Source organism: Coturnix japonica, chromosome 5 (assembly GCF_054131305.1).
Source record: "Coturnix japonica strain WE chromosome 5, WE-NBRP24, whole genome shotgun sequence".
In the NCBI taxonomy this organism is placed as follows: Eukaryota; Metazoa; Chordata; class Aves; order Galliformes; family Phasianidae; genus Coturnix; species Coturnix japonica.
The window spans coordinates 35,713,414-35,737,273 of record NC_140667.1 but is presented as its reverse complement, the minus strand read 5'-3'; the positions used below and the strand labels follow the sequence as shown (position 1 = coordinate 35,737,273).

General features: G+C 35.6%; 1 protein-coding gene across 17 annotated transcripts in view; it reads left to right on the top strand.

The window, feature by feature from the left end:
* SLC25A21 (solute carrier family 25 member 21) overlaps positions 1-23,860 on the top strand; it is a 213,140-nt gene that overhangs the window by 136,131 nt on the left and 53,149 nt on the right. For 13 of the 17 annotated variants that reach the window (XM_015865037.3, XM_015865036.3, XM_085550471.1 and 10 more), the window contains one exon: positions 16,536-16,619. The exons of the other annotated variants lie outside the window; for them this stretch is intronic. In XM_015865037.3, coding sequence (XP_015720523.1) covers positions 16,536-16,619 — 84 coding nt within the window. The remainder of the gene's footprint in view (positions 1-16,535; positions 16,620-23,860) is intronic. 17 annotated transcript variants of the gene reach the window in all.

Here is a 23,860-nt window from a genome sequence, read left to right as displayed (position 1 = left end):
ACAGCAGGATTTAAATTATTTTGAAGACAAGGTCATTTGTGTCTGCCGGCATTTCAGATCTTAGCCAAAGAGGTGAAGTAGTAAGTGAAGACGCATTACTCTCAAAGGCAAGTTATCTACTGGAGAGGTGTCACTGTGTAGTATGGGCTTAATGCTGATAGACACATTAATTCAGCTTGTCAAGCAGTGGCTAGCTCTTCTATTTTACAGTTTAGGCTAACATTAAATTTGAACAAATCTGCCAAAAAAAAAAAAAAAAAAAAAAAAAGAATTACTGAGCAGATTATTATTACTACTACTGCACATAAGATTAAATAATTTATTTTGATTACTTATAATTAAATTTCTGTTGTTTCTTTTTAGTTACTGCTTTTAGTGTTTATGGATTGTAAAAGCTATTTAGAATTCAATGTGTTTTTAAAATTATAGTGCCTTTTTGGGTAGAGATCAGTATCACTGAGTATTCATAATAACAAAATTAATAATGCAAATCTTTGCCAATCGGTTGTTTGCTGGAAGCATTTCCCAACAGATCTCAGCTGTATCTGCCATACGTTAGTAGTAAGTTCATAAATGGCAAAAAATGGACTATGAGTGTCAGTTTAGTCTGTTAACCATTTGGCAAATCTCTTACACAGATGATGGTTCTTATCCCTCATGTTCTTTTCTTTAGGACAGACAGGTAATAAAAGCAGGTGGTTTTTAGCAATTAGAAGGATCTCTTTTTCCTCTTGCTCCTTTTGTTAATAGGAATTTCTTTAAATTCTTCCTCTTTATCCTAAGAGTAACAACTCTTAGCCAAGGAAGAGGAAGTGGAAATATCAAAATTAGAAGTAAACTTACATTGTTTTTGCAATTATTCCTTAATAAATCAAGAGTTAGCCAGAAGTAAAGGCACTAGCATGTTGCCAAAACAAGAAGCTCCCTTTAGGGAAAGGGGCAAAATGCAACAAGTAATATGCAACAGATGTGAACATATATAGATTATTTAATGCAAAGTAGAATGTATATTGTTCTATGATTAGGAGTGTAGCATAAAATTGTTTTAAGCTGACTTAAGATTTGTTATGCTAGTAAAAAGTAACTGAGAAATACACAGTACTGTTATATTCAATGTGAACTATGTCTGAATTTAAAGTCATTAGCTTTCAGAAAACTACAAGTTGCACAATCCATAATGATGTGTCTCTTTAGTGACATGGACCACATGGCAATATTTAATTTCTTCTGCATGTTATAAACCAACTTCAACATATTCATTGCTAATGCAAGCTGATTCATTTGCAGACTCTTATTTATCCAGTGGACTTTCTGAGGAAGGGGGCTTAAAAAATAAATGTCGTCTTGCACATTTTTCTAACAAAAAAGAATGTTTTGTGGAGATGCTTAAAGGTGAAATTTTCCTCTAAGAGCTTCCACAAGGAAAGCTTGCCAACTTCCAAAAACAAGACACAGAGAGGTAGAAAACATATAATTTTAGGAAACAATTCTGTTCAGTGAAAACGCTGAAAAGATTTTTGTTTATGGAATGCATCATAAGACACGTGCAACAGATTCTTGCAGACTCCTGAGGTCCAGATAACTTCAGTCTTCCCGTGTTCCCGTCTACTTCTGCTGCCGGCCTCCAATTTCTCCTTAACCTTTTCAGTTTCTAGCTCTAACATTGTCTCTTTTTCCACTCACCACCAGTGGCTCTTTTTTTTTTTTCCCATCAGATCTGTCCACATGTTCCTCACCTGTACTGTTCTCTCTCTTGTTCTTTGCCTCATTCAGCTCCCAGGTTATTCCTCCAAGTTTGTCTCCCCTTTGCTTGAATGCATTCATTACTTGCTCTGTTTTCTATCAACCCTTTTAGATGAAGGCATCACTTTCTGCTACAAACTTAGCACTTGCTGAGATCTCATACTATGCTAAGCATCTACAAAATACTCTGGTATAAAACAGAACAGACTGCATCAGAAAAAGAATCAAAGTATTTAAAGCAAAATTGTGTTAATTTTGGTGTGGATTGTATGTAGGCACCCAAAAGCAGCTTCAAGGACAGGACTCATTACACCATCCAAGTATTATGATAATGTTTAGTTGCCACTTTAATAGGCCTGCTTCTATTTGGATGCAGAGCAAGCTCAGCTGCCAAGCCTTACACAATGAAAAGGACTCAGAATGGAAAGTTCTCAAAATTGAGTCATTTTACTCTGTATTATCAGCCTCCTAAAACAACGGTACTCCTTTCTTTCCTGTTAGAAAGCTGAGGAAAATGCATCAACTACACTCTTGCCGAAGCAGTATGAGCAAATCATACTGATACACTGTGAGAAAACAATTGCAAAATTTCTTCTCAATTGCAAAAAGAGTGCAGAAAAGTCCTGTCTTTTGTTATGTTAAAATGTTCTGAAATCTCCAGACGGGAAGTTAAACTGCTAGAATCCTACCTTTTCTTTCTTCCCTGCCCCTCTTCCTCTTCCTCTCCTCCCCCCCCCCCCCCCCCCCCCCCCCCCCAGCAGAAATGTGAAATTTTGCAAGAAAAGAAAGGAGAAAAGAATCAAATACATAGACCATCTAGATTTGCATCAGTTATTCTAACTGATCATTTATGCCTGTAACTGAGGCATAAAATCATTACTGGGAGTAAAATAGATATGTTAAATTGTGCTGTAGTTCTTTAATAAATCCAGTGCATACAGTGATAGCAAGTATTAAGCATCTTTCTGTAGTTATTTATGGTAGATTAATTCTTCATAAGACTTTATCTGTTTCACTGTTGCACTTAATTAATTTCTGCAATTTCTCCATAAGCAATTTTACACTATATCAGCTGATACTCTCAACAGGTTTTACATACAAATGTTACTCTTTTTCTTGGACAGATCTTTGAGAATCAGTCTTATGTTCTCACTTCAAGAAGTCTAGATCTTTCAACCAAATTTAATAGCTATTTATGACTTGAGAAGATCTTATCTAATGTACTATTGGTTCAGGGTCATTCACAGCCTTGCATTATATTGAAACATGGACAGAGTGTAATTTGTTAATGTCATGAAGGATGAAGTTGGTTAGAAAGGGAAGTGTACACGATTTATAATAACACAAGTGTTTCCTTGCTAATCCCTTGGCAGGTTCATTATCTGTAGAGCCCCAGGCAATAGTTGGCCTATCGTGAGAGTGAAATTTAACCCACAGCATGAAATTAATCCTCAAAGACTTTTGTCTACTCTTTCTAGAAATAATAAATTCTCCTCTCTAACTTTATGCAGAGGTGTTAAATTGGTATCTAAACTCTACAGCATATGTCATCCGATTGATTTATGTTTTGTTAAGTAACATGCAAGTATATAACAACAAAAACAAGAAATTTTAAGATATGAATTTGTGCTACATTCACTGTTTCTTCCTATAGGCCTTTATCCTTTTAAGTTTTTATAATTAGAGGGAAGAAAAGGAGTGTGTATGTGTATGTATGTATGTATGAAATCATTCAGAAGATTGTATATTGACTTCCTAGAGCTTCTGGTTTTATAGTTGAAGAAACTGGTGGAGGTTTTTTAACACTGTGGCTGTTTGTTTTTCTTTAAAGCTTCATGAAACTGTGATGAGGTCTTGTTTCTGCTAAAAAGGATGTATTTATGGTAAAGTTTTAGAAAGTGCTTTTTGAGTTACCTGCATAATTACAAATAGATCAGCTGGCTTGGGTTTTTTTTGTTGTTGTTGTTGTTTTTTGTTTGTTTGTTTGTTTGTTTTGGTTTGGTTTTGTAGGGTTTTTTTTTAGAAAATGGTTTAATTTTCTTACATAGAAGAATAGAAGAAACTGAATTGTTCCTCTGAATTTATCAGAATTGTATTCCTTATTCATAGCACAGCTTAGTATATAACAGTCGATAATAGCTTTTGTACCTAGATACTATGTTTATTCAGTATACATCCATTGACACCATGTATTTTGGCATTCATTTTTAGAGAAATTTTCCGCCTTTGGAGGCAGCAAGCACTATTTAATCGATGTTTGCAATTGTCTCTATCATCTACACAGAAGAGCTTCTTCAAGATATTCATTGGAACTACACAAACTGATAGCTCTCAGGGCAGTGATGGAATGACAAGAAATGAAGCAGCTGAAGTGCTTCTTACTGCACAGTCCTGAACTGGGTAGAAAGTTTGCAGGCTTCTTGGAGGCCATTTTATGACCAGATCTGGAAACACATTACTTTTGTGATCATTCTTCTTATTCTTCAGACATAATTTACAACAGTGATGCATAAATTGAACCTTACTCACTTCCCACATTTCTTAAAAGATATTAGTTCCTCCAATCATATTGTGTTTCCTCTGCATATTTTAGGAAAGCTCCACTCCTGCACGCACATAGTCCAGTGGTAGGGAGGGAAACAGCACTTGCTGGAGAATGTTGAACACAATGGTGATCAGAATGTCTTTGATCTTAAAAAAGACTTTAAGACATATTAAAGATGCCAGTTGAAATTAAGAAGAGATAAGATGTTGTGTAGATGTAGGGAACCTCTGAAAATTTCATACCCTGTGATATTTATTGTTCAGGACAGAAATTCCTACAGAAGTTTCTCATATAAAGTTAAACCATCAGATTCTAATATATTTTCTAAGCTGCTCTTACTATTAATGGAAGCTGATGGCCTTAAGCATTGTAATTTGATATAGTATGGTACAATAAATCTACACCATATAGTAATTCAGATATGTCATTATGTCTACATTATGACTATGAATTCAGTAAATAGTAGAGAAAAATGAAAATTTCAGAATTGTGGTGCTGTTTATGGGTGTTAGAGATAACATGCAAGGATCAAAAGTGGTGATACATTGCTCATGTTTTGACCAATGATCATCTGAAGGTGCAATCTGCTCTCTGTATATTGTGTTCTTTGGACCACATCTCCTCTGTCCTACCAGTTTTCCTAATTTCTCTAATTCCCCGTGCAACCATCAGACATTTCCTCGGTAACTGACTTTCCCCATTTGCCCTTTCCCTGGCCCACAGTATCATAGTGAGAACTTCTTGCAACAAAAGCTGAATGTGAATCTGTGGTTTCTGCAAACACTTCCAATGACAAGTTGGCATCTTATGATGTCTAAAAACAGCAGGGTTTGTGGGTGATTTGTCTCTTGGCTGATAGGTAGGATGACTATTTGCAATTTCAAGAGAGTTTTGAAACAGAAAAAGGCTAAAAACTACCAAGCAAGTAATGAAACTGGAAATTCTCTTCTATAGACACTTAAGGTCAAGTTTGTTGTCAGGGAGATGGTTTGTTCTTGCATCATAAGGCCATCTCTTTGGAAGCAGAGTACAACTTCCCTTCTCTGTAGCTGCTTCCGCTATTAGCATATAGGCTAAGAAAAAGAGGGAAATGTGGTATGACAAATGTGTTGTACTCTGGTTCTTATTTATTGCACTCTTACTCAGTTTGGCCTTAAACAGCAAATAGCAATTTATGGACCAACAAAGACATAACCCTACTTGTAACCTTGTTTGTTATATATAATTTTATACATAGTAATTATCTTTGAATTCTGTGTGAAACACTGTCTTTTCAGACATATTTCAACAAGCCTATTTCATTTGTCAGTAGGAATTCAATACATCAGTGAATCAATTAGCTTTATCTCTAAGGCCATGTACTGCTACAAAGACTTGCCTAAGTGGATGTGTGGAAGATGTGCTGAATGTGATAAGGAAGTACAGAAGTAGTCCCTTGGAAATACTGCATGACAACATCAATCTTAGGGTTCAGTAGCTGAGCAGATCAACCATTTTAGCACAGCCTGCCTGGAGAACTTAAGCAAAATATCTTTAAAAGTCTGTGAGTGGAGAAATTTTTCTAGTTTCCAGCTGATGATTAATGGAACATTTTGTTTTCTGAGGTCACTGTAACAAGATCTTCAAATCTTTCTTTGAAGTTTTTCATGGAATCAAAAGCAGTCATTCTACTTTTCCTTACTTTATTTCTTTAATTTCTTTTTGAAAGCAGTACATAAAAGACACGAGACTGCAAATATGCAGTAAAATCTGTTGAGAAGTTTATCCTCCAGCTACTGTACTGCCTGCTTCCCATGAAGACTTCGCTGCAATCCTCTCTTTATTTCAGATGTTTCCCTGTTTTGTACCTTTAAAATTATCAGCGCTTGGATAAGTCTTGTTAAATCTGAAAGAAGTCCTGTTTTTCCTTAGACTTAACAATGTTTCAGATACTGATTAAAAAGGAAACTCTCCCTTTACTCCTGAAGTCAGTAAGAAATATTATGGAAAATTGCGTTAACTCTTGCAAATCCCTCTACAACTATAAAAGTACAAATGAGATCGTCCCTGCTGTTTCAGTCAGGCCTATGAACCTCAGAGCAATAGGATATTTATAAGAAAATTCCAGACATAGCAGTTGTGCCGTGATCCATATGACCCAGTTTCCAGTCTTTGTCTATCCTCCTGTCTTTAAGGAAAAACAGAGGGGCATAAAATGAAAACTTGGAAGATCACAAATCATTGTTATGACTCATTATAATGAATGATTTGTGCATTACTTTATGGAGTAGTTAGGCTAGTACGGGGGAAAAAAGGATACCCTCCTTTCCAATTTTCACCACTTTATGCCGATTTTCAAGCAACCGTCTTTTTAAAATGACAGTGTTCTTTTTTCCCTACTGTCCTAGCTAACTATTTCAGCTGGGAGGGGTTGTTGTGATACAAAGGTGCACTCTTGCACTGCTGTTGTCAAGAGCCTGTTATTTTTTCTATTACTGCATTAAATCTTCTTTTCTGGTGTTTATAACTGGGCCATAAAATAGTTGAAATCAAACTTTGATAATTTTCAAAATGTATTTACAAAAAAGATGAATCATCTGACTGGGAGAAGATTATTGGTTTTGTAAAAAGGTATATGTCCGTATATATATATACATATCCTGACAGCTTTGCTGCAATCGTGATTCACAGTTTTGGATTCTCAGAATGAGTCTAATGGCCACAGCATACAGCCTGTATTCTCAATTTTCCCAAGTTTTGTTTAACATTATTTTTAGTTGTTACCTATTAATAGTGTAAGTGTTACAAGAAAAATAAAAATAAATCTACTAAAGGATGATAACATGCTGTTGCTGCTCCTATAGAGTAGTTTACTATACTGCATATATACTCTCCTTCTTTATCTTCATGCCTTGAGTTAATCGGGTATATTTCAAAGTGTCAAAGTTTTCACATCTGAGGATATAGTTTAATTTGTTAGACAGAGATTTACTTCAAGTGTGGCTATATCTGTGTTAAGTCTAAAAGACACTGGCATGCAACTATTTCAACACACAGCAAATTTAAATTCTGGGATCATGTTTTTGTTTTTCTTGTTACAAAGAGGGAAGTATATTCTTTTAGATAAATTGTGTTACAGAAAGCAAGAGTTCCAAAATTTTACTAGTTTTCTTTAAGTTGAAACAGCAGAAAGTCATAGCACTTCAGAGGAAATTTCATCCTTAACTCGCCTTGTTGTACCCTACTGTATGTTAAGAGTTGCTGAGGTCGCTAAGCACTGCCTGATAATGAATTCCATATAAGCTGCAATATTGGAGCGCAGCTGGGTGGGTAAGAATTGAGTTTCAGTCTTTAATTCAGAATTTCCTCATTTTGCTAGTTGTATTTCAAACTGTAGTACTGCTTGAAGCACGTGGGCTTTCTGTTGCTTAGCAATACAAATTAATAGAAAAAAAATGAATTTTTAACCTGGAATGAACATATGCATAGAAGGTAATGCTCATGTTACATGTATTTGTCGTCAATCTTTTAAAAATGTTTTTCTGTTAATAGGAAAATTTATATAAATTAAGGTTTTCAAATATAGTGCATTTTGCTGTATTTTTCAATGGGGTAAGCTGGGTTATAACCCTTCCAGTATTTTCAAAACCTCAGCCATGATGTCTTAATCAAATCTTAAATATATTCCAGCACAAGCATGAGAGGCTGGGTGAACACTCAAAACTAACACTTCTTTCAGCAACTCACAATTTGATTTTGGCTCTTTTCCACTGAAAATGAGTTTGGATTTCTGTATTTCACCATTTCTTTCCTTTGGGAAAAAAGATATTTTTGGTTATCTGTACTACTTTGGCCATAGGGAACAAGTGTAACGTATATTTTGTTGTGTTTTGCACATTTTTGGTGATAAATCATTTTAATACACATACAAAAAAAAGAATACACTAAGCTGTGATGGGATTTATCTCATCAAAAACTTGAAGTGCTAATGAATCCTGAAAAAAATTAAACAACCCTTCAAAAATGCCTCCCCCAAAATCTTGTCAGAAAGCCGCAATGATTTTCCTGCCTTCTCAGAAGGAAAAGTGCTGTGCGATTACCAGAAGGGAAACTGAAATCAAAGCTTTGTTTAAAAACAAAAAAAAAAGAAAGAAAGAAATACTTGGCTCCTTCTGTAGGAATTGTTGAAGAAAAAAGTATCTCTTTCCTGTGGGATATATATTTTCCTAAGAGCATATTATTTCAGTATTTAAACTGGAAGGGTTTATGAATAATGATTACTATTCATATTTAAGAGTAATTATTCATTTGAATCCTTCCTGTGGCTTATCAGATACATGTTTTGTTTTACAAAGCTGCTTGAAGATTTGCCTTTGTATCTTTTTGAAGTCATAAAGAATAACCTTACTTTTGATAGGCAGCTAAATTAGTCATTTTATCTGATATAATTGATCACATAACAATTTTAAATGATTGATAAAATTTTCATACTTCTAAATTTTTCAAAGGCTATACTTTGACGAGGCTCAGTAATGGATTTCTTGATCTTAGTACTGGCACAGGGCACAAGAATTACTCTACTGGATTAGGCTAAATTCCATCTAATCCAACAGAGAATGGTCAAAATTTTTATAATAGCAATTCAACTAAGATAAGGAACTGGACTTTTTTTTAAGCCGACACATGTTACACACAGAAATCAGCCAAACCACATTCTCATTTTATCCTGAATTGGGACTGGTTGCTGGAGCCTTTGTGTAATATAATCTAATATCTGACTTCTTGTGAAATCATTTCTAGTCATTAGTTTGTATTCCTCATCACTTTGTCTGTTGTTTCTCTATAAGCTGCTTTGAAGGAAAACATTCTAGACTTTATCCAAAAGTAATGAAAGCCAGACTTCTGTTGATGTATTAGGCCATCAGTAATTACCCATATGTAAAATCACAAGAAGAAACTTCATCATCTCTGACAATGCAAAATTATTCCTCATGCTGCCAATTTCAGTGCTTTGTTCTGCTTAGATAAATTACAAAAACTTACATAAATTTTAGGAAGTAGACATTACAGGAGGTTTCCAAAATGAAGTATCATTCTTAAAAGCAAAATGCTGTTTTTGCTGTTTCTGGTTTCTGCACATTCACCAGCATAACTAAACATTTTATATGCAATAAGACAGACAAAAATCACAGCAAGTCTTTAAAATTACACATCACTTTTACAGTTGCTACTTCCTAACCAGTCGTATCTTCATGAGATCGTAGAACCTCAACTGAGAGGAAAGGCTGGTACATTGGGAGGGCTGTGTAGGAGCTCAGAGCTGCCAATTGTGCCTTGGCAGTGAGAGACACGAGAGCATAGCAGAGCTCAGAGGCTGGTAGCTAAAGCCAGGTGCACCTGTGCAGTAGGTGGGGAGGACATCTGCACTGAGCCCCTTTTATACATTCACCCTGATAAGGAGCATATAAAAGTGTCAGCACAGGAAATCAGGAAAAGATACTGGAATTTTCTTTGAACATAAAATATACAGGACTCAGAAGTCAGCTAGATTGGAGCTCTTGCTCCTCCAGTGTCAAGGTACAGTGTACTTCCATTTCCAATGCCAAGTTTAAGTGAACAAAACAAAGGTTTTTCTGTTACCTGGTCAGCACTGAGCGCTGCCACTGTTGTCAGTATTTTAATCTTTCAATTAAAAGCAAACTTGAACAACACTGTTTCTCTGACCAACTTTTAATAAACCATGAAAGAATGGTAGTTTTTGTTAAATTATTTTTGTTGTTTTGAAGTCTACTACACACATGCACATGCATTTATGGAACGTGATTGCTAAAAATATTTAGGATTTTTTCTTAATTTCTGCTATATTTCATTCTCAGAAAGCATTAAATAATTTCTATCTGACTAATATATTTATTTTTGTTTTTAGGAGAGTTATCAGAAATTTGCGTTAAATCATAGAATCACAGAATGGCCTGGGTTGAAAAGGACCATAATGATCATCTAGTTTCAACTTCCCTGCCCTATGCAGGGCCATTAACCACTAGACCAGGCTGCCCAGAGCCACATCCAGCCTGGCCTTGAATACCTCTGGGGATGGGGCATCCACAACCTCCCTAGGCAATCTGTTCCAGTGCGTCACCACCCTCTGTGTGAAAAACTTTCTCCTGATCTCTAACCTAAACTTCCCCTGTCTTAGTTAAAACCATCCCCCCCCCACTCCACCCCATTTCCTATCTCTGTTTAAACACTCCCTTCAAGTACTGGAAGACTGCAATGAGGTCTCCCTGGAGCCTTCTCTTCTCTAAGCTCAGTTCCCTCAACCTTTCCTCATAATAGAGGTGCTCCAGCCCTCTGATCATCTTAGTCTTCATCCTCTGGACCCACTCCAAGAGCTCCACGTCCCTCCTGTATTGGGGGCCCCAGGCCTGGATGCAGTACTCCAGTATTAAACAGTGACATGAGTAAATCTGACTTGCTTCTGGTAATGTTTGTTTTAACTAAATACTATCTTCTAAAGGTATATATTGAGGAAAATTTGTTTCTACCACTGTAACTGCTGTATACTTTGTGTAACGTACATAATGGAAAACTTAATGCAGTGTTAAGAGAAAAAAAAGTAGCTCCTTATTAGTAACTGACAAAATATAGCTCTTATTTCTAAAATGCTTTATTACACTCTAGTGTTATACATAGTGCTGCTTTCTTTTTCCCAGTGATATATTTGGTACACTGTGTGATAAATAAATCAGTGCATGTGAGAATTTGTCAGTTTGTATTTGGTAACTTGAATTTAGCTTTCTATCCAATTATTTATGTTCTAACTTGTATGAAAGTAGCCTCTGCAGAGGATTTTGAGTATCTTTAGAATTATTTCCATTATTACTATTTTTTTCATCTCCAAAAATAAACATTCCTCCAAAACACATAGAAGTAAATAAAGTAGAAAGCATCGTGAATTGCAACTAAGTGAATAAAATTTTCAAGTTGGTAAATTTTGAAATCTGTTTTGATAATACTTCTCTTGCCATGATTCTAATAGAATAAATGTGAACTGTATGAAAGTAGATAAATTCTGTGGTTAGATGGAAGCAAATCAATATCTACAATTGAGAATGATTGTGGTAAGGTCTGTTCTTCACCTGTTCTCTGTGTTACTACTTTATTGTACACGTATATGTTTTTTGCAATTATATAATCATCAAAGCAATACTGGAATGCTTAAAATACGACCACTGCAATGCCACAATTTATATCTTTGCCTTTAAGTAATTGGGTTGTTTGTTTTGAAATCTCATACTTAGTTCTTCAACAACTCATATGATTTACTGTTAAAATAAGTGTCTAAATTATACTCTCAATTTAGTTATTAACCCTTAAGTAACATATGCAATGCAAAAAGCCTGAGCCAGAAAAACAAAATAAAATATATTATCAAGGTCCATTTTGCAGAGTGAGGTTTTGCATGAAATCTAAGCATCAGTAGATAGCTCTAACCAGTAGTAGCACCTGAATAAATGTTTAAGTTAGCATAGCAAAATATTCTTAAATTATGATGCAGTTATTTTTATTATAGATGTGAACTATTAAATGTTGTATATTTATATAGAGCTTCAGGCTATACATTCTTGATCAATTTATTCTACTAGGAATAACTACAGAGATGTGTCTGGAATCATGGGAATTACTGAAAGTACTGGAAAACTATAAATGTTATTTTCGGCTTTCAGAATGCTGTACATTTATTTAAAAGTCATTTTCAATTTAACATTGCACAGATCATTTAATTTGTTTTGTTGTTATGCCACATGACTCTTCTCTCTTCTTTATATCGTCTGAACAGCTCAGCAAGTAAGATTATTTGCTTTGGTCCCAGTCTTGAGAGAAAATGTTAGGAGCTTTATTCAAAATAGAGTAGAACGTACTATAAAATCCTAACAAGATGTAAAGAGAGGGGAAAATACAGCTAAGTCTGCCACTCATTGGCAAGTACTGTGACATGATATAAAGTCTGCTTCTCTGAGTAAATGTTTTTCTTTCCCCCAAACTTTGTGGTCGAGAAACTTGTGAGCAGAACTGTATACAAGCACCAAGAAATTTTTTAATTTATGAATGAGGATGGGCTTTGTAATCCCAGTGGTGAGTCTGGTCCATAGCAGAGAATTCAGTGAATTTACCACACATTGCACTGTAGTTGTTCTATGTGGCTGGAATTAGCAGCTCACTTGAATATAGATATGAAATTACAGTTAATTCCTTTTAGATTTTAATGTCACTAAAAAAATGTCAGCATGAATTTAAAATTTTTCTTCAGCCCAGAGCAGTAAATAGAAGGTAGAAGACTGCTAGGTAATGTTGGTAGTGATGAACAGAGTTTGAATGCTACATGTACAGTTAATTTAGTGGCAAAATCCACACGTTTTTGATGAGATGCTCAGCAAGCATGAACAAAAAAATTCATTGAGTAACAGAAGGAGAGAGAAAAGTATATATGTATTTATTTATTTATTTTCCTGAAAGAATAAACATCTCCTTCTGCTCTTGTAGATACAGATTGTATTAGAAAAGATTTAAAGGACTTCTGTAGGAATGCTACATTTAAAACAACTTTTAAACTTTTGCAGAAAAGCAGCCTATGGAATGAGTTTTTTCTAAAACCTGGAATAAAATACTGGCAATTATAAAACCAACAAAGTGCTGTAAGTTAGGCATTTGAAACAAATATGTGTGTTTGTGTAGAGCACAGTCGTCATTGCACAATTTGCATTACCTACTGTTGAAGGCCAAGTTACTCAGAAAACTGGTGAAAGGAGTTGAGCAACACAAGCAGTAGGGAGAGTGCTGACTAATGTGGATAAGCTAAAATGTCTTCAGGGATTTTGATCATGTTTCTGAATGCAGACACCACATCTTGAGCAGGCCCCAAGACTTCAAATGAGTTTACATGATTTCCACTTTTTGATCCCAGCCATGTCTCTTCTGGGCTAAGCAGGGAAGGACCTTGATGTTCTCTTTAAAAAGAGTATCAATACACTTTAGTATCAAATGTAGCTACCACAAAAGTGGTGTTCAGACTTGAGGGCATAAAAGACCAAGTCCCACAGGATGCTGCTGTGACTCAGAAGGGAGACAGTGAGGTCCCCAGTGGCTGGAAGGGCAAGAGGTGGAAACAACAGGGAGAAGTATGGGGGCAGGCCGCAGGTCTGGGTAGGAGGAGGTTACCTGGGACCTAACACATTCCCATGGCTCTGCCAGCAGAGCCGAGATGGGACCTTCAAAAAACAGCCAAAAAAGAGAAGGAGAGGGAAGGAAGGCTGTTTGAGGGTAGTTTTTAGGGTGAGAATGCTGTCAGTAAAGAAACCCAGTGGCTTGTGATGCTGGTGGTAGAAAAAAGCAGTCTGCCTTGCTGTCCGTTCAGTGCATCACTGATTGACGACTGCACATGGTGCCTTTCAGACATCAAACTGACAAATTAGATCAGAAATTAGTGCTCTGATTATATATTAGTTTATTATATTAGTTTATTATTTTTGTTCTAGCAAAGCTGGTATCTTGCAAGACAAGCATCCAGTTTTCAAAGAATGCACAAAATCCAAGGGGTTTATAATGCTTTTAGAAAGAAATGGACTTGAAGCAGAGAAAGCCATTATGAATCCCCCGGTTGTATTCATTCCTCTAAACAATCATTAAAATCAGGCCAGATTGTTTTCTGAAGTGAATGCTTTCACTCGTGTATTAATACAGGCTGCTGCCTCCAGAAAAACTAACAGACATTTTTTCAAGTCCTCCTTGAGCTTCTTATAACAAGTGCTGGTGAACAATTAGCTAGTTCATTAAGAAGTTACACATGATTTTATTGAGGAAAACAATTCTGAATCAAAGAATCCAATTCGCAGATCTAGGTTGAAGCACATAATTGGCATGTATTTTAGGATCGCTGTTAAAGCTATAAAAAAGATTTACTAGGGAAGGAATGGATCCAAAAACCCTAAAGGAGGGAATATGCTACATATTCCTTATGACTCAGTGTTACAAACGGACTCATTTAATGCTAAAGTCTTATCTATTTTAAAGCAAAATGAAAGAAAATAAAAATAAATGCAAAACCCTTTTATTTTACTTTTTAGTAAGAAGTAGACCTTGTGTTTCTTCATCCGAAACAAAAAATTACATATTTTATTTTTCATGTATTTTGTTAAGATTTTCAGTATTGCTATCAAAAATGTGTTTTTAGTAAATCATTTAAATTTGAGAAATTGATGAAGTATAATTGTAAAGCCAAATTATATAATATACTTTCACTGTGTTGTTGAGATGCACAGCAAGTGATTAATGCTGTCGTTCTAGAAGCACATGTTCATGCGCACATAACTGGGAACTTGTTCATGTTTTTGAAAGATAAACTTGAGCATTTGCAGGGCAAGAGGGAAGGAAGGTGCCTTGTTCTGAGGATGCTTTAGAAACAATAATGCTTTCTTCTGAATTTACAAGTCAGCTGAATCTTGAAACTTGAGAAAAGCTTTGGGTTAAGAAAGCTTTCCTTTTGAAATAAGCACATGAGAACAACTAATTTACTGATTAATTTCTGCAAAATTTCCTTAAATAAAATAATGACATTTTTGCTTTTGAAGTGAGAGGTATAAATAATCAAGTTCTGAATATATTCAGATTCGATTAGAGTCTATTTTCTGTGATAATATTGGTTGTTTGATTACCACAGTGTAAAAACTTCTGTAGCTGATATTACTGTTGGACTTCGTGCAATGACACTGAAGCATTTCCAACTATTAGCCTTCCCCAGGGTTCTTTTCAGACAAAATGTTATGCATCAGCTCTTATTTGAGCGTAAGCCTATTGAATAGGATTCTCCTCTCTGCCAACTTGGCAGCACATTCTCCTGCTAATAAAAGAGGTTACCCCAGATAGAGATCCCAGATGTGCCTGAACTACTTTTATTAGGACTATGGAGGGGCACAGTGTTTCCTTCTGACTGTTTTCAAAAAAGGTGTGGGCTTGCTTTCATAACTACCCTAAGAATTGTATTACATCATTGGCTTTTTTTTCCCACAAAGTGAATAAAACTTTAGATGTGTTAGCACAGAACACAGCTTAGGAAACACTGATGTTAAAAACAATAAATGACTTTTATCCCAATATAAACATTGATTTGATCCTATTGAATTCTGATGAGAACATAACCACTGACGTTTAACACTGAGTTAAAAATATCTTCATACCTCTGTATTTTAATGAGAGCTAGTGCGATAATCAGAATAATTAACAATAAATGCTTCTAAGAAGAGCAATGGATATTACTTTTTCAAAATAAATGTATATATGTAGAAAACATTTCCTGATTAGAATTCTTATTGTACATAGTGATAAAAACAATTTACCAACTGCCTGATAGAGGGCTCTTGCAGACTGGAATTGCTTATATCAGTGTTCATTTTGTTTGTTGCTTGGTTTGAATTCCATATAGTAATCTCAGCAGTTGTAAGAGATATTTTACTGCAAAAAAAAATGTATTTGAAATTTATCCATGCTATTTCACTGAGTGTCTTGTCTGCAGTTTTAGAACTGCAATAAGTAGGATAATTTAAATGGCATATTGAATTAAATAATATAGTTTGTCACTCCTACTGTTGCTATTCAAGAATTGTGCATAAAAATACGTTTACAATTGTACATCAAAAGCTTGATTTTCCTTTCCAGGCCTTTCTGTTGAAATTTTTATTGTTGCAAAAACATGAATGGAGAAAACAGTTTTAATTAAAATAATCCCTTGCTTTATTATTTGTCTTCTTCATAAGCAGTGAAATTGGTGCTGTCTCTGATTGTTTTTTGTTGTAATTACATCAGTTGTAAAAAGAAAGAAACTGCACAGTGGATTCACATGGCAGTATTCCATTTCAGATTTTCAAAAACAGGGTTTGATTCAAAGGCTCCCATTAGTTTCAGTGGGCTTTGGATCAGGCACAGGGTTAACAGCTTATTTTTCAAACAACTAGAAAGAGGTGTAAATGTCAAAGGTGATTGTTATACTGTGAGTTCCATAAACTGCAAAAAAGCTACTACTGAAGCTCTATTTTTCCTTAGTTTAACAGCTTCTATGAAAATAGTGTTAATAAGTACATCAGGAACAGTATCTAATAATGAATCAGATACATAAAAATACCTTTAAAACTCCTTTTTTATAATAATTGGAAAGTTAAAAGTGACTTAAAATCCCTAACTTCTCATGCTGTGATGTAAATTGTATTTTTTTTAGGTTCCAAATTCAAAGAGGGAAAACTGATCCTACCAGTTACAAGAGCCTGGGGGACTGTTTTAGGACTATTTTCCAGAGAGAAGGGTAAGCGTATATGTTTTTAAAATTGTCAATTTTATGTGACCTTTTTTAATTACCCATTTTCCAGACATTAGATCCTCTTTATATTCCACTCTTCATGCAACTGCCAGAATTCGGCAAACATTTAGTCCTACGTAATGATCAAAATGTAAAAAGCCCTAGCATTTCTTACACTCACAATCCCAAATTTTGCCATTAGGATATATTTAAGGACTGTGATGAACAGCTGTGCAGAAATATTTGAGTAAACTCTGCTTCAGTGCTGGGAGTTGGAAGGCCACAGCAGTGCATTTTGATGTCTAGGCTCCTATATCCTGTTTTCCTGGTTTTCTGAACTAGCTCTGCCTGAGCTTGAGTTGAGTGAAGTTCTTGTTTCCAAGCTCTGATGAACAGGTATTCCCAGTTAGCTGTGGTATGCAATGATTCCAAGACTTCTGTGAGTAAAATTCCACAACTTTTCAGTTGGACAGAATATAGAAGAGGATTTATGGCCCTTAGTCACCTGAATCAAACTGGCTTCAGACGGTACCAGTGCTCTCTGAGCCACAGCTACTCTAAGGGATGTGGGCTCTGATCCAGAGCGGCATTTAAATACGTGCTTAATTTTATGGGCAGTCCTGTTAAAGCCAGCGAATGTAATGGGACTGATCATATGCTTAGTTAAGCCTGTTATCCACAGGAGCTCTTCAGGAGCTAGCCTTTAATCAAGGTGGCTCTAATTAGTCAATCCCAGTTTAGAGTAGCTGGTAGACTTTCTGTAAGAACTTTGCAAACATAATTGCAACCTTTTTTTTGTCCATATATTGATGAAAATGGAGTTGTGCTCATAAAGAGCACTACAGATACCACATGTGGAGGCAGCATAAGTACAGCAGATTTCTTGAGTCTAGAAGTAGCACTGGAAAAGCAGAGGCAAAAGTAGCAGTAAAATTCAAGAACTAGACACATTTTTTTCTTGCGGTGATAATTAGCTAAACTACACCGCATAAGTATATAGGTATAGAATTAGATTTGAATTGCTAAGGGGAGATGTAGAGATGTTTCACAAAGGTGTTACAGGGGGGAATTGTCACATTTGCCCTTATCAGTGGTAGATTTATTTCTGATGAAAGACTATATGCTGTGCATTATACCTACAAAGTGCTGAAAAGCCTAAAGCTAAAAGGACCACAAAAATTATAATCTGTTGCTTCTGGGGTTTTCTAAATTGAGTTTGTTCCTTCTAGAAAGATTTCTTATGTTTTCTCAGTAGAAAAGTAGTAATATTGATTTTCATGTCAATCTATTTTTTTTCAGAACTAGATTCAATATTTAAATCAATGAGCATTAAGTCTATTGATCAAACTCACTGTTATTTTTAGATTATTGAACAAGTCTCAAAATGTAAATTTAGCAATGGGGAGACGTGTCTGGAGAAAGAGTATAAATAAAGAGACTGCTTCCAAGCTAATTTATATAGGATCTTACTTGATTGCCTATATGCTTATATTGTATAATTAAATGTTTGTAAAACACACATGCATAAAATAGTAATAGGACGCTGAAAGTTTCAATATACCATGTATATATAATATAGTTGTCTTATTTTATTGGGGAAAGGAAATAAATGCTGTACCTTTCATTATTTATTTTTTTTTTATATATATTCTACTTTTCAAATACTTCTTAGAGGTATAGCTATGTCCATTCAATGGATTTGATTTCATTTTTGCTTTCCCAGTGGTCAATGGGATGTATCAGTATGCTATATAACACACATTAACTTTTTGACTATGGAGAAATGCTGAAGGGTCTAAATAAAGTAATCATTTGTGGATGAGCTTCAGAGAGGAAAGATGAATGCCTTGGGCTTTTTTCTGTGTAATGCATATGTCGCAATACTTGAACATAACTAGATTTATTTATTTATTTTTTAATTTATGAGTATCAAGGCTTGAAACTTTAACCAGGAATGAAAGATAATTACATGAAATTGTTATAGATTTAAATAATAACTGAGCAGGGACTTGCACCAAACTTCTATCAGGGTAGAGCTAATGGAAAATTTACCTACCAATTGCAAATTTAGACTATACTGATGTAAAAAACAAACAAACAAACATAAAAAAGGCAAATTCTTCTGAGTACCTACTTTTGTCCAGAAAGTTAAAGACAGAAAGTTACATAAAATTAGTCATCAGTAGTCATGACAAGGCAAAAAATAGGAGAATCTCAGATATGATATAATCTTAAAGGTTGGCTAACAGTAAACAAAAGTAATCAACTACATAACGTACTTGTCTGAATACTCAAATCTGTTATTCCCATCTGTGCAAGCTATCCAGATTCTGAAGCTTGGTGATTATGACACTTCAAGAAAAATGAGAGAGATTACTGTAAAATCTTTAAATTAGTGAAAACCTTCAACCCAAATATCCTCTCCTTGGCTGGCCACTAAATTGTACAGAAGAGAGCACCAGAAATGGCTTCATATTTAGATACCAAGCAAACAAAAACAACGCATGAGGTATCCAGAATTGAGATTCTGAAGATTCCTTTTTTTTTTTTCCCCCCCCCCACAAAATATTAGAAATTTTTGAAAGAAAAAAATACAGGAAAAAGAAACAAAAGAACAAACAAAAACCTACAAAAGCTCTCTTCCTCAAGCTCAGAAACTTTGTAGAGCTAGTTGAATAGAAATAAATTTCCTCCATGGGGATCCATCCCTTGAACTCTTTTCTTGTCATACAAGAAAATGGGGGCCACAAAACATAAAATTTAATTGAGACTCGCTGAAGGAAAGCCTAGCCTAGTGGAGTGTTGAAGGTCACATAGATTTCTATTGAAAGGAGTTACAAGCACTCACAACAGGGCTCTTGTGAGCTTGTGTTGGAACCTTCCAGTTGCTGCCAATTGCAAGGAGACAACAGCTCCACGAATCCACTCTGAGCAACCTCTGCTCAATTATGTTCACTAGGAACCTTTCCTCTGCATTTCTCTGGTTTCACTTACAAGATGCTGCAAGTATTGACAGATCTTTGACAGCAGAGGTAAAACCACCAGGAGTATATCTGTTTATTGAGGGGTGACAGCTTTATAGCCAACATAAAAATAATCTGATGTTTATTGAGGAAAATGTTTGGATAGAGGATTAACTGAAACCATTAATAGTGAAAAGTTTTTATTCTTTTTAGGTCCTACAAATAAGAGATAGACCATGTTAGATGACTGATTTTTGTATTGTATTTTTGACATCTTCACTACCTTTGTATTCACTTGCTTCTTTGAAAATGCATATGAAATGTAAGAATAAGCCAACAGTATAGCTTTATATTAAAGACACATGGTGTTGTGTCTTGTAGTAGAAATGGAAAACTGTGCCTATCAGCACTATCTTAATTTAAAGTAGCACTAAAATGATAGTTGACGTTATTTTGAGTCCGTAAACAACTTTGTTAATATAAACTTAAATTTTCATGGGCTCATAATTTTAACAATAAATGTTCTGGCTTAGAGCTGGCTTTTTTTGATAGGCAGTTGGTAAGGAAACTTGTTACTTTTCTCATATGTTGGTTAGCTGGCCTGAAATAGAAAGGGTAGTAGCATCCTGGTTTCTAACTCAACATTATAGTAAGTTACAGTTTAAAGTGCTGTTAGTTTTTCTTAGGACTAAGATGGTCCTAGGAAACTGCAAAACACTATAATCATTGATCATTTGAGATCTCATTACTTCTGCTGAGTTATTTGACTATTCATGTTGAATTTGGTTTGGAAAGAAACCTCCCAATAAAATAAAATAAAAAACCCAATAAGCTTTATAACTACTTCTGTCTTTTCAGTGTGGTCTTACCAGTTATACCTATAAGTGCCTATATGACCACACACCTTTCTTTTACTAAGCAGCACCCTGACTCATACATTAGTGGGATTAGGCTTTCAAGCTACATGAAACTTGTTAGCTATGGGTGGAGCAGGTGGGAGAACAGCCAAGGCTAAGCGGGAGCTGAATGAATGATGAGTTGTCAGCAAACGTGCAGAAGCTGGGGTATTCCTGGCTTATGTGCTACCAGCGATAATTCATTGATTAAGGAATTTGCTAGCACTCACACTTGTCCCATCACTACCCCTTTGATATCTGTTGTGGTGATAAGTGCCTGGGCGGGGGGGGGGGGGAGGGGGGGGGGGTGTAAATGATGATGACTCTATTACTTCTAATTGCCAGCAGGCAGGGAAGGAAGGGTTGCAGGACTACCAGCCCTGCAAACAAGCTCTGGTCTCTTATACTCACCAGCACTCTTTGCTGCCCATTCCTGGGCAGCTGTATGTCTGCTCTTCCAGATGGGCTGAGGAGGCATTTCAAATAAATATCAAATAAATGTTATACAAGTACAAATGGTTAGCTACCTCGTGCACGGATCTTTCAGTGAAATAGCCTACAAGGGAAGTGTGACATGGTTAATCATGCAAACAGTCCCCTTTTCCATCTACAAACCCATAATACTTGCTAAAATGACAGTGAAGATACAAAATATAACCCAAATAATAAATAAATAATAAATGTAACCCAAATAAATATAACCCAAATAATTTCCCTACAAACTCATAATACTTGCTAAAATGACAGTGAAAATACAAAAAAGGGCACTACAGCATCAAAATATCTCTCTGTACCTATTCTGAGTCCACTTAGTCCATAGTCAATAGTGTATCTCTCTTTATCCTACTCTATGCATACAGGAAGCATAAACAACACAGCTGTTTCCAGTGCCATTTACTCACACTTCACTCCTACTCTTACTCCATGTAGACTTATGTATAATATCATACTTATTTGAGCTTACTGTTTTCAGTTTTGTTTGATTGTCTATAGTTTGTTTGCACTTGCATCTTAAAACCATCATTTGTGTTTTTAACTTGGATGGGCATTAAGCCATAAAATTTATGTGATGGAACAGTCTTGGGTAACATTATCATTAAGATTCCTTTTAAATTTGGAAGAGAAAGGCAGAAATGTTAGCCGACAGATTTCTGAGATTATTTGCTGTAAAACTGTGATTTATATTATGCTTGCAAGATTTTAGATTGAGCATTGCCACAGAGGAGGATCTTTAGTTATTTGAAGTTGATGTGTATTGTGCTTTCTCCTGTAAATTAAGGTTCATAACTGATATTTAAATTTTGTCCCATTTCCCAGTAAAAACGGCAAAAATCTTAGGAAATTTTAATCCCTGGTAAATTTTTAAAGTGCAAATATGCATATATGCATACCTATTTGTAAAATATTCATACATTCTTTTAGTGTCTTTGTAGTTAAAATGACCCTGTTCATAATTCAGAGAAGTTTTGCCAACAGTCCCAAGTGACTGGATGCTTTTACAGCACTGGTCAGCCATGAAACAAAGCTGAAAACTATTCTTCTAATCTACAGGTCTCAAATCACCTTGCTGAAAAAGGAAGCATCATCATCTTATTTGTACGGTTAAGGATACTGGGGCGTAAAGTGCCAGACAGCAGAATAGATGTGAACAGGAGGTTGAATACAAATGTTTCTCATGAAGCAGCCTGACACCATGTAATTTGTTTGCCTCATAGTAACATGTTAATATCTGAGCCCTTTGGAATGTGTGAGTTGGACAAATAATTCATAAATATGAACACTTTTGGGGCAGTCTGTTTTGTGGCCTTCTGTGGAGCTGGGTGCAGTTTTAGGCCTGTAGCCAGATATCCTGACAGCAAACCCAGTGCCCTGCCGGATGAGCTGCACTGTCTGCAGGCAGCCAGAGCACTTACACCAATGTTACTGTCAGCAGGTTTTCATCATCCTGCTCAAGCAGCAACTCTCTGTTCCTCACCATCAGTTCCCTACCCCCATCTTCATATGTTAACACTTGAAAACATAAGAAATGGCTCTGGAATGTGAAAAACTTTTATTCCCAGTTTTATGTGTGTAGTTTTCTGGAATACAATGAGGTTGCACTGGTGTCACTGCAAGCAGCATTTGGCCAACCACAATTTTATTACTGACAGACAGACATTTTACTTGCAAAACCTGATCTGGTATATATAGCAACGCAGTAAACAGGGACACTTTTAGAGAATCACTTCTGAGGATCAGATGCCTTAAAGATGAAGCACATGCTCTTTTATTTCCCATAGGAAAAGAACATGATAAAATTATGTAAATCTTATAAGCACCTTAGAAGTGAAAAGGCCAGGCCTTAACTGGTTTTAGTTGTTACTGTTTGCTTAGGCCAGTTTATGCTGGATATCTGTTTTGTGTTTTTAAAGGTTCAAACCTTTTTTTTTTAGATTTCAAATATTTTCAGATTGTTTTAATCTTAGAGTTGCAGTTCCTTATGTGTCTATGTGTTCTACTAATATCACATAAATATAGCTTTTTATATGGTTTTATTTATAGCAAAAGCTTCTGTAGTGTTTGATTTGGAAACAGGTGACTGCATTATAAAATTAGAGTAGCAAGGAGATAGTCACCAAGGATTGTTCACAATCTGCCTTTATCTGCTTTATTTAGCAATATACAAGCAGAGCTTTAATTTTTAGTCCTTATGATGCAAACATTCAAAAATATTTATCATTTTACCACATTCATTTCTTGCTGGATTCAGATATATTTGTTATATTGCTTAAAAAGGTCAATGTGATAATTACACTTTTTTTAAAAAACATACTTGAGTCTAGAGGACAGAAAATATTATACTTTCTGCAACATCATGTTCTCTGAGGGTGAAGAACATCACTGCCAAATACTCCTGCAGGCTAGAGCTCACACCTGGGATCTCAGTGGGGATAATTTTGCCCCCCTTTGGGCTGCAATATAGTGCCGAGCCCTGAGCCAGCAGCACTCAGTGGAGAGCAGGCAGACGAGATGCTAAGCAGAGCCATCTAGAGTTGGGAAGCTGGGAAGGGCTCTCACGCTGCTCATCATCCATCTCCAGGGCTTCCTTGGCTCGCCCAGACCTGTGAGAAAATTCTCATCTAGTGAGCTAAGAGATTTCAGGTCAGAAACTGAGGCACTGCCAGCAGTGGTCACAGGCAGGCTGCGTGTCCTCTGAGCAAAGATGTATATGAATTGCTGTTTCAAGACTGAGAGGCTGGTTTCTACACAAGTCCTATTTCTGTATCGTGCTGCTTCACATCCTTGTGCAGCTTTCCGTTTCTGGAATGTCATACATATATTCTGCCACCAAAATGAAAACTTTATAAATAAAGACCACAACTGCTTCTAGGTGTGACTGAGGGATGGG